The 15,715-nt window shown below is 48.2% G+C and overlaps 1 protein-coding gene across 5 annotated transcripts in view; it reads right to left on the minus strand.

Annotated features, from left to right (window-relative positions):
* PAX5 (paired box 5) overlaps window positions 1–15,715 on the minus strand; it is a 136,733-nt gene that overhangs the window by 30,790 nt on the left and 90,228 nt on the right. For all 5 annotated transcript variants that reach the window (XM_033086475.2, XM_033086474.2, XM_033086473.2 and 2 more), the window contains one exon: window positions 2,739–2,840. In XM_033086475.2, coding sequence (XP_032942366.1) covers window positions 2,739–2,840 — 102 coding nt within the window. The remainder of the gene's footprint in view (window positions 1–2,738; window positions 2,841–15,715) is intronic.

Genomic DNA, 15,715 nt, shown 5'->3' on the forward strand with positions numbered 1-15,715 from the left:
GTCTCAAGACCCTTCTCAGTGCAGGATCAGCAATAAGGCCAGGGCAGGATACCCAGGGCTTCATCTAATGTGGCCTTGAAAACCCTCAAGCATGGAGACTGCACAACCCTTCAGCAACCTGTTCCACCACTGGGCCTATCTTTTGGGGGAAAAGTTTTGAGACTTTTGTCATACCCCGTTGCATCTTGCTTGTTTTGACTTCTGTCAATTATTTCTGTGTGTTAAGGGGGCCCAAGCCAGTACCACTGTGAGTCCACAAGTTCCAAGTGAGGGGCATGACTCCATCCCTCCAACTCCTGCACAGGATGATGCTGATTCTAATGACCAGTGCAGATGGCAGACTGATGCTTAACTCTCTGTCTGCCTCATCCCTGGAGCCCCTCCAGGAACTCAACAGTCTAAACAATCTTCAGCCCATGTTGTTGCAAAGGGCTCCTCTTCCTGGTGCAGGATTTTTTGGTTTGCCCTTGCTGGGTTTCATGCTCTTCCCCAGCCTGCCTATGTGCCTTGACATCACTGGATCCTACTGACAGAATCATGCAGGTTAGCATCCTCTGACTACCTGATAAGCTGGGCTCCCTTCTAGGTATGAGGTTGTGAACCAAGAGAGACCTCCAGCCATGCCCTGCAGTCTGTGTGAGGCACCAGCATCCACCTGGAGTGTGGCATCAGGCACTCCTCTGAGCTGGAGCACCCAGCCAGCTGTTATCCCACCCATCTGTCCCCACTGTGGCATTCCACTTGCACCCTGTGACACCAGAGCACTGCAGCTGCTGGCACCTCAGCACAGCTCCTCTCCAGTCAATTCTACAGCATGACCAAAACACAGAGCCAGAAGCCTGCAGAGGAAACACATTCTTGGGAGACTTGAGCAATGCCAGCTGTCAGTCCCTAAAGCTCCAGACTGAAATCAAACAATGTGTTTGCTTGTTTGGTTCCTTCAGAGAAAAGCACTGGAGTAGTTTATTCTCTGCCATGGCAGACAAGCCACATAAAAATGGAAATTCACTGTTGATATGCAAATCCCTTGTTTTGCAGGGAAGGGAGGAAATGTGAAATTTTGAGCATGTGTTTGAACAAGTCATGGAGATGCAGCAGAGACAGGTTCCTGTGTACCTCCTTGCCTGTGGGAGAGATAAGAAAGGGCCTGGGGCTGTCAGGAGGCGGAAGTGCTCCTGTTAGGGTGAGCAGTGTGGGGGGGGCTGGGGAAAAGATAAGGACAGAACATGGAGCTGAATCCACACATCCTGCAAATGCAAGGAGTGTGAAGGTCTCCTGTGCCCCACAGGGAAGCACAGAGCCCGGCAGGAATGGGACAAACACCCAGCCTGGTAAGAGCTGGGTTTATCCACATCAGCAGGGGTAATGGCAGCAGCAACAAGCACGCAACAAAACACTGCTTACGTGCTATCATGTCTACATTTCTCCCATGTCTCTAACCACTTAACTCACACAATTGCTTAATTACAAGCAGAAATTCATGGCTAATGATTAAAAATCTTATCAAGGCAGCACATTTCTAGCAAAGGCTCCGAAAACTAGAACAAGGCAGAGGCAGGTCGTGAGACGAATTCCTGAGAGCTGGCACAACGAACACATGCCTGTGCTCGGGCACGACAATTTGGCCACTTTGGAACAAGCAGGGATGTGCCAATGGTGGCAGACTGGGTCTGTCACCTGCCTTACTGTCAGCCCTTCAGGGACTGTGGTGCTTACCCTAGCAAGGCTGCAAGACTGGTCCTGCAAAGGACAGGAGTCAAAGAAGGATTGAGAAGGCATTTTGGATGCTAGTTAGCAAATTCTCACTTAAATGAGACGGAGAACCTACAAGAATTTGCAGCTGACCTTCACACTAGCTGGAGCAGAAGGTTGTTATTAAAGGAACCAGTGAGAGGAACAGTGCAGTTATTCAATATAATGGGTCACACAAGCCTATATGTAGTTAAAAATAAAATCTATTACCTGGGAAAATCGGCTCAGATGACTCTACATCACTGAACCTCACTGCACCTCCTCTGGCTGAGCACCATTAAGTCCCACATCCTGCAGCTCTGCCAACCCACCCAAAGAGTGGTAAGTCCCCAGAAAAGGCAGGAGTACTGTTGCTGCCAGCACCCAGAGCCACTGCCCTGCTCTGAGCTGCATGCAGATCTGCAGCCAGCAGTGCTGAAGGCTGGCATCAGTGATGGGACATACCTGCAGAACCTGCTCTGCCCACCCCAGGCACCAGCACAACCTCTGCTCCTGCTGCCACACAGCCAAGCAGTGGCACACGCCACCTGGCATTTCTGACAGCAACGTTCCAAAACGGGAAGGAAATTACAGAAGTACAGTGTCCTGGGAACAACTCGGTGTCCCCATCGCTCAGGTTGCTCTGAGGTCAGGACATGTCCAGCCCCCAGGCCCAGTGACCTCACTGCTGGGGCAGCACAGGGACACAGTGTTGGGAGAAACCCGGCAAGGTAGAGAAAAGCCTGAGCCAGGTGAGGAGAGCCTGGCACAGCCCAGTATGAGGCAATCTCCAGGCTCCACAGAAGGGAGCTGGGAGCTCCTTCAGCGTTTCAGTGCCAACACTTTGCTTTGGCACGCTGCAGATCACTCGGGATCACTCCACACCTGCCCTTCATCACTGTGGCTTCCACCTCAGCACAGAACATTTACAGCACGCGGTGTTTCTCTCCTGAAATGCTATTTGTTTTCCTTTTACGTTTTCTTTCCCGCCTACCCTGAAGACTCACCAGGCACCATTCCTGTCAGAGCTGGAGTGGAGTAGCTGCCCTGTCCGGCAGGAGGGACGTGTGGAGGGTATCCTGGGAGGGTTGTACTTGCCAGCTCGCGACCTGAGGAATCAAACCAACAAATCACCACGTGAGCATCGCGACAAGCAGACACGGCTTTACATCTCCCCAAGCACCCAGAACACAGCCATGCATTTGTCATCACTGCTCTGCGAGGACCAGCATGGGATTTCCAGCCTGGCAGGGAGGGCAGGCACAGTTTGTTTTCTCTATAAGCTGCCACAAAGCTCCAATGAAGTGCAAGACTGGAAGGTGAAGAGCAGAGCTCCGCAGGGAGAGGAACGCACCCGCCTGAACTCCAGCTGCTCACCCCTATTCCCAAATTTCTCCAAAGCTTAGATTTGTAAAGTCAAAAGCAGTGAAATGGGAAATAACACAGATCTTAATGACATTTTGCCAGAAAAATCACTAGAAAATCACGTGCACAGGCTGAGACTATTTGAGATCTAAATGCGATGCAGGGCATTTTTTTAATCTCTTATTAAAGCAGTAAAACAATAAAAAAGAAAAAAGGAACAAACACAAGGCATCAAGGCATTGAGACATGAAGGTGGCTCAAAATGTAGTGTGTCACAGTGCCAGAAGAAGAGTCAGATTTGCAGATACAGCCTGATGCCCTTAGCCACAGAAACATAAGTTTTAGTCAAGTACCCACAGGACTTCCACGGAAATAACCCCACAAAAGCAGGCAGTGGGATGTCTTCCATCTCCCTGTGCCCCTGGACCAGGGGTCTGGGGTGCCCTCTCATCCTTCACCCTCTCCCAGACACATCTCTTATGACCTTTGAGGACATGTTTCTGCTGGCAGTGTAAGGACAGGAGGTCAGCTAGCACGGCTCACACAGTGCCACACAAGTGTTTCCTCAGTCATGCCTGGAGGTTCTGGAATAGTCACCATCCCTTCAGACTGCCACAGTGGGGTTTTGGGTAAGTCACTGCCAGCTGTGGCCACAAGAGACCCTCCAGAAGGAAAGGATGCTCCTGTGATCTCACCAGGCAGCATCCATCCCTCACCCCAGAGGGAATCCTGGATTCCACTCATGGTCTGCTGGGCTCCCATGGCATCCTTGGGTGGAATACTTAGCTAAGGAGAAACTGCCTTCAAGACACACACAGATACCTGGCAGCACTGACCCTGCACCCCCATGGCTTGTCAGCAGCTGGATGTAGGCTCTGTCATCCCCTCCCAGTGTGACATCACTCCCACCACTCAGGCACCACTTTGGTTCATGGTCCTGTCCTTGGACCCACCCCGTGGCTCTGCCAGCACCTCTGGTAGCCTGCCAATGGCTCCTCCAGGGCCAGAGGAAAATGAGGCTCCATCACATCCAAACCACACTCAGAGGATGTGGCACTGATGAGAGCTTAGCTCTGAAAAGCTGAGTGTGCCCCTCAGTGAAGAGGAAGGGACTCTGGGCTGCATGAAGCACCCAGCCCTTGTGCTCTTCCGTCCTCTCCAGGACAGGGACCACTCTGGAACCAGTCAGCTCCAAGATCCTGTTGGTCCAAAACAGCTCATTAGCAAAAATCATGTTCCTTCCTTAAAAGGTAGCATGTTGGATCAGCAGAAATTATGTGAATTTATTGATTTTAGAACCACTGTCAAAAAACATGCACAGATTCTGTTTTTTTCACATTGTGTTTTGTAGGCAGTTGTTTTAAGACAGTGAACTTTTTTCAGGTCTCTAAAGCTTGGAGTGATTGAAATGGAACATTTTTCCAAAAGCCAAAACCATTTTTAAAAAAAAGTTCTTTGTTTGGAAAAGATTTTGAGCCCAAATTTCATTTTGAACTGATCTAAAAATAAAACTTTAAATTTTCCCCTTTTTTGATATCTTTAAAGAAATGAGACTTGGCCTGATGAGACAAGAGACAGCTACACAAGTAATTGCAAATTGTGGCTTGCAATCTGTGGGTCATGGCCACAAGGCTGCCTCCCCCTACCCTCGGATGGAGGGGTGCTTGCCAAAACTCTGCATTGCTGCAGGGATCTCTCAGCACATGCCCCACTTTCCTCCTCACTCAGTATCTGCAAATCAGGATGTAAGCTGTTCCTCTCAGGCCCTTCCTACAGAATATTTATGGTGCATTCACATCCTAAAAGAATTTCAGGTTCAAAACAATTGATTAATTTGCTCTCCAGTGCTAGAGAGAAGTCACATCCCTTACGGAAGGGCATAATGAATTCTAATTATTCAATGCAGGCAGAAAATGGTTATTTTAGATTAAAATGTTCTCCCCTCATCGCTGCCCTGCTTCCTTCTCTCCCACACAAAATTAAATGCTTTATGTCACCTCTACAGTCGGGAGAATACAAAAGTGTCTGCACTCTACATAAAGTCAGTCTCAAAGCCAAGTTCACTCCCAGTGCTAGCAGGGACTCAGCTCAGGGCTGTCCCTAAAGCTGATGAACATTTCACAGGCTGACTGCTGCCATCTAGGAGCCCTCTGGAGACCCCGGGGGAACTCAGAACTCCTCCCTTCCCCTTGGCTGAGTGGGGTCACACAGAATGGCACAGCACATCCCGGCCCAAAGGTGCCTGGAGCTGTGGGAAGCTCCCCCTCCCAAACTGCCCACACTGACTACACCCTGCTCCTCACTTTCCATAAAAACCTTGGCATTTACTTCAGTATTCTAAAATATTACAAATTATTCACTTTCTCCAAAGCCACTGCCACACCCAGAATGATTAGGATCGTTGTCAAGGGCACTGAGCAATGTAACCACCACAAACAACAGGATAATGAAGGACCTCTGCTCCTCAGTCAATTAAGAAAACATTGACCATGATCTATTCCACAGGTATAGGCTGGTTTCCATTACATCCCATTTCCAAATGAAACGTTCTGTCATCTGTCAACAAATCTTCCTTGTAGGGTCCCCACAGCCAAGTGTCAGCAGGGTCAGAGAGGAGCTGAGGGTCCTGGCCAAAGGTGACCGAGGACATAGCTGCAAGAGCTGCAATCCAAACCCATCCTGTCAATTCCATGCAATTTGCTTTCACCAAAAGAGAGAGAGTGAAGCATCTCATGCTTCTGTGAGATTTCCCCCCAGTGCTGGCACTGCAGCTTCAACTGCATTAAACCAACTGATTAAAGAGAAAAACACTAACCCACCTAGTACAAAGAGAAGCAGCCTCTGCCCCAGGGTGTTCCTGCCTTTCTCACGCAGGCAAAGCACTCAAGAGGAAATGAACATCTACATTTTAGCAGTGGCCCACACAGACATAGGAACCTAGGTCCTTCACAACGTATTTTCTCCTGAATGTCTTTGTCCTGTGCTATTTGAAGATCGTTTCAGACACCTGAAGTTAGAGATGGGGCAGAAGCAGCCGTGGGCAGAGCTGCCCCCTTGCCTTGCTGGGCTGGTATTGAGCAGCACAGAGCAGCTCACCTGCCAGCTCCAGCCTGCAGAGAAGCTCAACCAGAGCAGAGCCCAGCAGGATTTTCCAAGGTAAACAAAAATCTCTTTCCAACAATTTTAAGCTCCAAGTACCAAAATACCTTTCTGAGTCTTTCCCACAGTGGCCTCCCCATGGAGAGGCTGGTAGCCCCAGCAGCACCAGTACCTTCAGTGATATCTGCTGACCTGAAACTGGCACATCTCCGTGATAGAAGGAGCACACAGCAGCTCTAGTGCCCGTTCAGCGTGCACTCTGCCATCTCCTTTATCACGCCATCTCCTCCAGACTGCTTCACCAGGCTCCCTCAGCTCCTGGCAAACACCTCCAGGGCAATGCTGACCCATCATTCATCTGATTTCCAGAGGGAAAATGTCTTAGGGGGATCCCCAGTGCTGTCGTTGTGGGGAGTGGAGCAAACACGTCTGCTACAGATGCCCCCGTACCTGTCAAAGGCTCTGCACACAGAGGATGGTCAATACAGCTCTGTCCCACCATCCACCAGGAGCTGGCAACACTCACAATGAAAGCAAGTTAACATTTTGAAAAGAAAGTGGAAATAAGTAGGTTTTTTCCATAAAAGAAATTTTGTCACTAGCTACAGGACAGCTTAGCAGCAACCTCTGCACAGATGTGGCAAGCAGTGCTTGGGCATCAGCAAATGTCCCTGGACAAAACGGCTGGGGCAGAGAGCAGCCTGCAGCAGCAGAGGACTCTGCTGTCTCCAAACCACGTGAAAAAAACAGGGAGCAGTTTAGAAGCATTCCTCAATTCATTTACCTTCTCTAAAAGAATTCAAAAGGCAGTAAAGAGCATTTTCAAGTGTGTCTTTGTACACTACTGTGTGTAAACGTGAATCCAATTAACTTCAAATTTAACTACTAATGAAATTATCTCATTTTGCTATCAGCTCAGCTCTCATCCATGGCAGTAATTAACCACTGGGGGTTGTCACTCCCAGACACATGACACAAGGACTCCCCCAAGCTCAGGTGCTTCAAACCCGTGCAGAATTCATTACCCTGACAGTGTGAAAACCCTTCACTTTCAATACCACAGGGCACCAACGCATTTTTTTCCCTTTATCTAACAGATTGTCAGTAACAGTATGAAAGAAATGAGCCCACTGGACATGTAATTAATTACAGCAAAGGATACATCATGAAATGTACGGGGTTCAGGTGGTGGAAGGGGGCTCACAGAGCCTCTCTGCCACTGTCTCACAGCCACCAGCAGGGCTGGTGATTTTCCTCTCCGCCCTGCACCGTGGTCTGCACTGGGGGAAGCCAGGCCTTTGCCCCCTGCCCCATGCTCACAGCAGGAATGTGACTGCCACCAGCTCAGGAGCACGGTCAAGAGTGAGGCAGTGCTCTGGGTTAATGGGGTAACGCCACCTCTTCAGAGTCAGGGGTTCAATAGCACTGGGTCAGCAACACTGGGAAAGCCAGCCCAGCAGCCCTTGAGCTGTCCTGCATTCCCACACTCCTTGCAGGTACCATTACAGGACATCAGCCAACCTGAAATGGCCACCTAAGGCAGCACACACTGCTGTCTGAAATCACACAAGGTACCACCAAGCACCAGAGCTCTCCACCCAGCAGAGAGCCAGCACTGCCCTAGGCTCCACCCCAGGCATCCCTGCCCAAACCAGATTCCCCACAGACCTGTCCACCAGCACAGATGAGAGGCCTCCCCCCAGATCCCCACAGAGGCTGCTGCCTCGCTTGACTCTTCAAGTCCTTCCAGAAAACTGTTTTTAAAAATGCAGGTTTGCACTAGGCAAAGTGGGGATGAAGACATGCTGACACACCAGCCCACAGAGCTGTGCAATGAGCTGGGCAGGTGCTTCCAAGCACCATCCCGCCCAGTCTGGGCTTCTACAGCTCTGTGCCTGGCAGCCTCTATGTGCAGGGAATCCTTATGCTAGTTTCATGCAGGGATGCCACATAGCAGGTGCAGCAGGGCACCAGCAGAATTGATAAACCACTTCCCAAAGGCCTCCCAGAAGGATGAACTTGGCCCCAGACTGTGCTCTCTTCAAAATGACCTTGCATGGTCTCTGGGACTCCGCATAGCGATGGGAGGAGGATGGCACCCCTGCTGTGGTCACGTTTCTGGCCCTGTCACACAGCACCTCCTTTGTCAAGTGCCTGCCAACCCTGGTGGCAGAGGCAGGGACCTGTACTGGTGCTGTTCTGCTGCCAGGACCCCAGAGGACTGCTGGCCCCAGGAGCCTGCACATGTTCCCCTCTCTCTGGGGGCTTTGGCAGCCGTCCTGCCACACCAGGCACCTGCTACCCCAGATATGAGGAGGCTGTGGTGCCTTCAGGAAGGGATGACACTGCTTAACACCAGAACAAAAAAAAGTAATTGGCAGAGATGCTTTCTGGATGCCACTTCATCTCTGGGAAGCAAGCCCAAATTTCTAGCACTATTTCAGTTAAATTGGTTACCAACACTGACTTCTATTCCGAAAAACCCAGTTCCCACTTATAGAAGCTCTTTTTCTTCTGCTCAGTGAAGAATTTGATCATGCTAACATGGTTGTTTCAACTGTTATCCCAAAGAAAATGTTTTGATCAAGTGCACAGTGCTGTTATCATGAAAAGGCTTGTTGAGTTCCATCAATTGGCTCTTGCTCCCTTTGCCACCTGGGGGTGTGTGCGTGTCACCCAGGGCAGCAGCACGGGGCAGTGGAGTACCCAAACAAGAGAAGAACATGTCCTAAAAACCTGCCTAGTTTTATCACATACAAAATACTGCTGCACAGCAGTAGCTCAGTCATTACTGCCTCGGGTCCAAAGCCACTGAGCACATGCCCCAGCATTCAGTCCTGCCCAAAAGTCACTCAGACTCTGTATCCCCTCCATGCCTGCAGCATGGCATTCCATGCCATTCCACTGGGAAAGGAGATGTCACCAGCACAGGACTCCAACACACTGAATCGCTGCTGTTAATGAATAACTCCCCTCCTGTGCTCATCTTGCTCTATTTGTGGACATCAAACCAGTGTGGTGTGCTTACTGTGATGAGTTACCTCTCCTGCACCTAATTAGAGGCAGATAAAACAGTGGTAACATACAGATCACCTGTAATGATTTTGCTGACTCGATTATTCTTCTGACAATTAGCTCTGGCTGCCAAAGCCTCACAGGAATGTCAAAGTCTACTTCCTACAAAGCAGGTAATGTCACAGGTATGACCATGAAATCAATAATGAGGCACAGCTCTCGCAGAGGGCATTCAGGTCAGACGGAACAGCCCTTAAATTAAACATTGATAAGCAGAACACAATTATCCATCATGTTTAAGTGCCTGCGTGAAATTAGCAGCCAGGGAATGGGAGCAGTGGGGGAAAGATTAGTGGAGGAGGTATTGAAATGCGCAGTGTCCACTGTGACTGGGGCTGCAAGGGCTCATGGCAGTGGCACCGTAATCTGCTATCAGAGCCATAAAATTCAGATTAAGTACACTGCACTGAAACAGGGGCTGCAGATGTGGGTCTGTTTTTCTCCTCATCTGCAAAGCAGCAGCAGATGTTAGAGGACTCCAAAGCTGCTCTCTGCTACTCTTTCTGTAGACCCAATTACACTTTTAAAAGACAGCCAGGGCAGGTAAAAGAGAAAGAAAGGAAGGCTGATGTTTTCTGTCAGAGCAAAAATGCAGTGAGAAATTACAGGTGAATACCCCAGTATGCTTTCTCTGTGATTCCTAAGAAAGAGTCCTGAAGCTATAGAGTACTCTGCCCTCAGTCCCATCTCCTCTGGACAACTCTTTGTGCTGCTGCATAAAACTCCTTCTTCTGTGCAGCCACAGAGATCTTGCACCTATAAACAACTCAGTATTCCAGCTTGTCACAAACTTTTTAGGGTTGTGAGGATGAGAAAGTTTTTTCTGCAGATCTGAGCTGAGCTGCACCATTATCCACCTTGTTCTTCAAAGTCCACCTGGTTCTCTGTCCCTCCTGTAACACGTGCAAGGTCAGAATTCCAGGGGTTGACCCCTTCATCCAATGCACTATGTATTGGAGAGGACATCTGTGTGAAAAATAGGGAAAATACCCCAGGCAGAAAACATCTTTGCAGGAACCCACCCCCTAATTCTTGTGTGGCCAACATCTAGCCTCACACTAAAACGCATCAACATCATTTAGCCTTTCCCTGGCCCATGATAAATGACATCTTCAGGCCTTGCAAGCTTTCCCTTTGTTGAACCCAGCTGGGGCTAGCAGGCCCACCAGTGTTTGGGGCAGGGCAGGCATGGCCTGGATCTCAGGTGCTCACAGCTCCATGTGTGGAGGGATGTGGGGAGGTGTGGGGATGCTGGGATGCACGGCAGAGTGATGGAGAGGCACACCACCACAGCTTTATCTGTGACATTTCATCTGTCAAGGGGACACCAAAAGGACGGGCAGATGGAGGTGAGAGCAAGGATGGAGGGCACGTGGTGGTCTGGATCCATCAAACCCCTCTTGTGGGGCCTCTCCCACACCTGGAGAACAGCAGAGGAGCAGGTCACGAGCAGCATGGGGCATCCTGCAGCAGCACCCTGCAGGACAGGATCCTCAGGCAAGGCTGGGTCTGCCTGGCACAGCCTGCAAACCCCGCTCAGGTCCATGTCCCTGCACAGCTCCTGCATGTCCAAACCCTGGGAACTCCTTCCTCACTGAAGAGCACAGTCCCTCCCAAAGGAGGGGCCAAACAGACACACAGTGAGGAGGAGGTGGCATCATGTCACATTTGCCTTCGTGCCAGTGCCACCTTTAATAATGAAGCCTTTACACTGAGAGACAGAAATGTGCCAACAACTTGAATTGTGTAAACGTGGAGTTTATGGAAGCAGAGAGCTGTTCATTTGTGCATTTTAATTCCAAGAGGGTAACGGGTGTGTATCAAAAAAGTTCTGAAGATGCTGGATTTGATTTTCATTTTTAAAAAGAAGTTAAACTTCATTTTCAAGTTTAAAATTACTTTGCTATGTAAAATTTAAGATACTGAGGACAGATACAGAAGGTGTACAATGAAGAACTGCATACTGCTCTGGTATGGTTTTACCTTTTTTAGTACTTTCTGTTGTTAAACTTTCTTCAGCTCTCAAGGTTTTTAAGGAGGTATTTTGTTTGTCTATTTGTTGTGGATCTGGTTTTGTTGGTTTTTTTTAAAATATGAAGTAGGCCTGAACAAAGTAAAAATCTTGAATATTTTCACAGTTGTTGGATCTGCAGGGCCCTTCCTCAGCCAAAAGGATGGACCTTGCATGGGCTCAGCAGGGATTCACAGAAAAGGCTACAGGGCACAAGGACCCAACAACCCAAGCCTGAATAAACCCCCTGAATATTCGAGCCAGAATAAACCCCCAGGGGCTCCTGGTCCAGGGGTCAGTCCCTCCTCCAGTCGGCAGGAGAAACACCTCCACAGATAACAAGTTTCAAGAACAGGGGAAGGCAGGATGGGATCTTCTGTTGGTCAGGATCTCAAAGGTGAAACTCTGCTTACGTGACACTGAAACTGATGGAGGTGTTCTGGGTTTCAGGTGTGGCCAAAGTTTCACTGGAAAAGTGCCTGAAATTGGCAGGAAGAGTCAAAACTGCAGGCACTTAGGATGTGGGAGCTGCTAGAACAGCTTGAGGGAAGCCAAATGAGCTTCCAGAGGTTCTGGAAAAGAAACGGAGCAGGGAATGCAGACTGGAAGCATGGACACACCAAGACACACGTGGGCTTGTCCTCCTGCTCTGGTCATGCCACGGCGCCAGCCACACTGATCTGCAGTTTTCAGTGTTCCACAGGGGATTCACTGCACACCAAGTGCTCTCCTCAGCAATTTGCATTCGTTTGGAAATGACATCAAGTGCTGCCTGCAAAGGCAAAAATCCCCATCTGTCTGCTTATCTGCGAGACCAGTTAGGCACCTCCTCTCAAACTCACATGTTTAAGGGGGAGAGAAAAGAAATCTCACTTTAAAATAATGGGCTGACCATCACAGCAGGTCTTAGACTAGAAAATGTTATTTTTTGGTCAAGTGCATCATGCAGCGTAATTCACAAGGAACAATGAAATAAAACTTTCAAATAGAAATAATAAAACCAACTTTAAAGAGTTAAGAATTAAATAAATGCAAAACAAAGCAAAATCAAAAACCAAAATATAAAACAACAATTCCAAAATAAACCACCTTCTCCTGCTAAAATGTAGAAAGTGCCAGTTTTCTCTATTTTTCTGCTGTTGACTAACATGCTTCTACATTTCCTATCACCTCACATCTCAGGCCTGAACAGCCTTACACACCTCACAACCATTGCCAAATTAAAGAAGGGGATTTTTTGTTGCCTTATTTCTAAAATGTACTCTGGCCAGCATGCTACATGCAATGAATGAAAGAAATAGGAGAATTAAACCACGCAATGAAACAGCTTTCTGACGAATAAAGCTATGGAAATTTTAGGCTCCATTTACTCCTCAATCTAATTTTGCCCTCCAATGCACATTATGTCTGAAATGGGATCTCATGTGGTTTGATCAGTGCTCTTAACGCATGCAGAGGCAACATATTCCCTTTATTGTTGTTTTCCTTCTGCAGCACAGCAATACTTCTAATAAGAGCAGCACAGCAGGCTTGGTGAGACTATCTCCACAGTAATCACTGTGCTGCTGGAAAGATGCAGAATGACCAAGAGGATCAGCAGTTTGGAAAAGTTTGTGGTCCGGGGGATCCCTGTTCCTGTAAATGCACAGCTAGATGCTAAACACCCCACAAAAACCATGAGGAGACAGAGTTACCATGAGATATTTAAATAAAACATTTTTCCTTTTCTTCTTCTGCATTTTTGGATTTTTGCAAATGCCCGGAAAGTGTTTTCTAGCTTCTCTTTGCAAGCAAGAAGACTAGAAGGATACTGCCATCAGTTTGTCAAGAACTACAAACTCCTCTCACTGTAACAAGACTCCAGACAACTCCTTGGAGCTACAAGGGAAAAACCAAACAGTAGGACCTGTAGTGTGACAAATAGCATTGTTAGCATTTTCCTGTGCTGGCATGGATGCTCCCAAAAACTAATGGATATGTATGGGGAGAGGAGGCTGGCCTCCAACCTCTGCCTCATCAAGAAATGGAAATCCAAACTTTTTCCAGCCCCATATGTTCAGCCCATGTGACAAACATGCAACAGTTATGAGAAGAGGCATGCCAGCTGGGGAGTGCTCCTGCACATTCCTGGAGCCCTGAGCCTTGGCACAGGATGGCAGCTGCCCTGGGAACAGAGACACTGCTTCCTTCAGCAGGGCTCAGATATTCACAATTCATTCCACAGACCTGGCTAAAAGACCTTGCTCTCCATAGATCACTCAGAGGGCTCATACCAGGCTGTGCAGTCACCTCTGGGGCCTTCCCAGGCACCGAGGAAGTGTGGGAGGAAAAATGGAGATGGCCCCTGAACGACCAGCTGCCACCACAGTCACTTCATGAAGAGAATGCTGATGCCCTGATACCCAACCACCATGAGTGGGATGTGCTGTGCTGAGACATGAACTGCAGGAAAAGGCCCTGCTGGTACAGATGTTGCTCCAGAGCATCTGTGTGACTATGATATATTATATTATATTATATTATATTATATTATATTATATTATATTATATTATATTATATTATATTATATTATATTATATTATATTATATTATATTATATTATATTATATTATATTATATTATATTATATTATATATCATATTATACCATATTATATTATATTACATTATATTACACTATATTACATTATATTACATTACATTACATTACATTACATTACATTATATTATATTATACAATATATTATGTCATATCAGGAGGTGCAGGGCAGCCCACCTCTTCCTCCCAGCCTGGCACCTGCCCCTGGATCTGAGAATTACAGAGGACGGCCTGCAGGGTACTAGAATCCAGGCAAGCCTTCAGGCTGCTGAGTCCCTGGTCCCTGCCATGTCCTGCTGGGCTGGGATGACCCCCAGCTTCATGATCCCAGCCATGTGTGGGAAAGCTGGATCAGGTAAGCTGATCCAGCCAAGCAACCATGGCTTTCCAGCTTTGTCCTCGCAAAGGCCAGCAGTGACATCCAGAGAGCTTTTGGGAGCAGCAAGAGCAGAAGGAGAAGCTCAAGCAGCACGTACACCTGGCTCAGTGGGAATCCCTTTGGTCCCTTGCACCCCTCAGCAGCAGCCAAGGACTGAGGATGCTGTGGCAGATGGTGTCACTGCAGGGCTGTGGTGTGTCCAGCCAGGCTCAGGCAGCACTGCTGTGCCAGGGGCTGCCAGTGCTCAGCCAGATGCCAAGTGACCCAGGGTTTCACTGTCCTACCTGTCCCATGCAGACAGACCCCTGCCCAGAGCTGACACGGGTGAACATGCCCCAGCAGCCCGCTGGTGCATCCAGACATGGGAACACAGGAGTACAGTAATTTCACGATTATAAGCCACACTGATTATAAGCCGCACGTTACCATACAGAGTGTGATAAAAGGTATCTGTTCTATCACCATCTGTTGAGGGTGGGGCAGTGATCCTGATCTCCCTGGCAGATATTCTGCTGCTGGGCCATCCATTGAAACCAGGCAGGGCATTGTTCTTTATCTTTTCACATCCCATCCTTCCTCCAGCCAGTCATTTTCTGCTCATGGCCATTGAGTCCCACTGTGGGACTGATAAAATTACTGCATCCCATTGGGAGTTGCTCCAGCCAGGGGGAAGAGCCCAACATTTCTTACCAAGATAAAAACAGAGGGTTTGGGACACTAAGGGAGCCCCTTTCTCCACTGGACTCCAGAGGAAAACCGGATTTCTCCACATCCCCACTGGAGCTCCGGAGGGAAACTGCACCTTGTACAGGAGCACTGCTCCAGCTGAGCCACATCTGTCACTGCAGGAGGATGCAGCCACCATGGAATGGGACTGCTGCCAACACCCTGCCTGACGGGTGTCAGGCTGTACTCTGACTGTGTCAGGGTTTGGGGTTTGTTCTTTGTAGTGCTGTATTTCTATTTTAATTTCCCTAGTAAAGAACTGTTATTCCTAATTCCCATATCTGTGCCTGAGAGCCCCTTGATTTCAAAATTATAAAAATTTGGAGGGAGGGGGTTTCCATTCTCCATTTCAAAGAGAAGCTCCTGCCTTTCTCAGCAGACACCTGTCCTCCAAACTAAAACAGCAACTTTTCATTCTTTGTCCATATATAAGCCACACCTGATTATAAGCCGCACTTTGGGTTCAGACCAAAATTTTAGTCAAAATGGTGCAGCTTATAATTGTGAAATTACTGTATATGGACAACTGGTTATTCAGCTTGCTACGTAAGCACAGAGGAAAAGAAAATCCAACAGCTTCCACCAGTCTGTTTTGCAGTGACATTAAACCCATGCTGAAATTTTTCATCTCACAAAGATCAATATTTATGATCTGCATCTGGAATTAATCTGAGATGGAGGCATTTCCAATCCAAGCATCATTGCTAATGTCATGAACGGTTTTCTACTC

Source organism: Catharus ustulatus (genome assembly GCF_009819885.2).
Source record: "Catharus ustulatus isolate bCatUst1 chromosome Z unlocalized genomic scaffold, bCatUst1.pri.v2 scaffold_26_arrow_ctg1, whole genome shotgun sequence".
In the NCBI taxonomy this organism is placed as follows: Eukaryota; Metazoa; Chordata; class Aves; order Passeriformes; family Turdidae; genus Catharus; species Catharus ustulatus.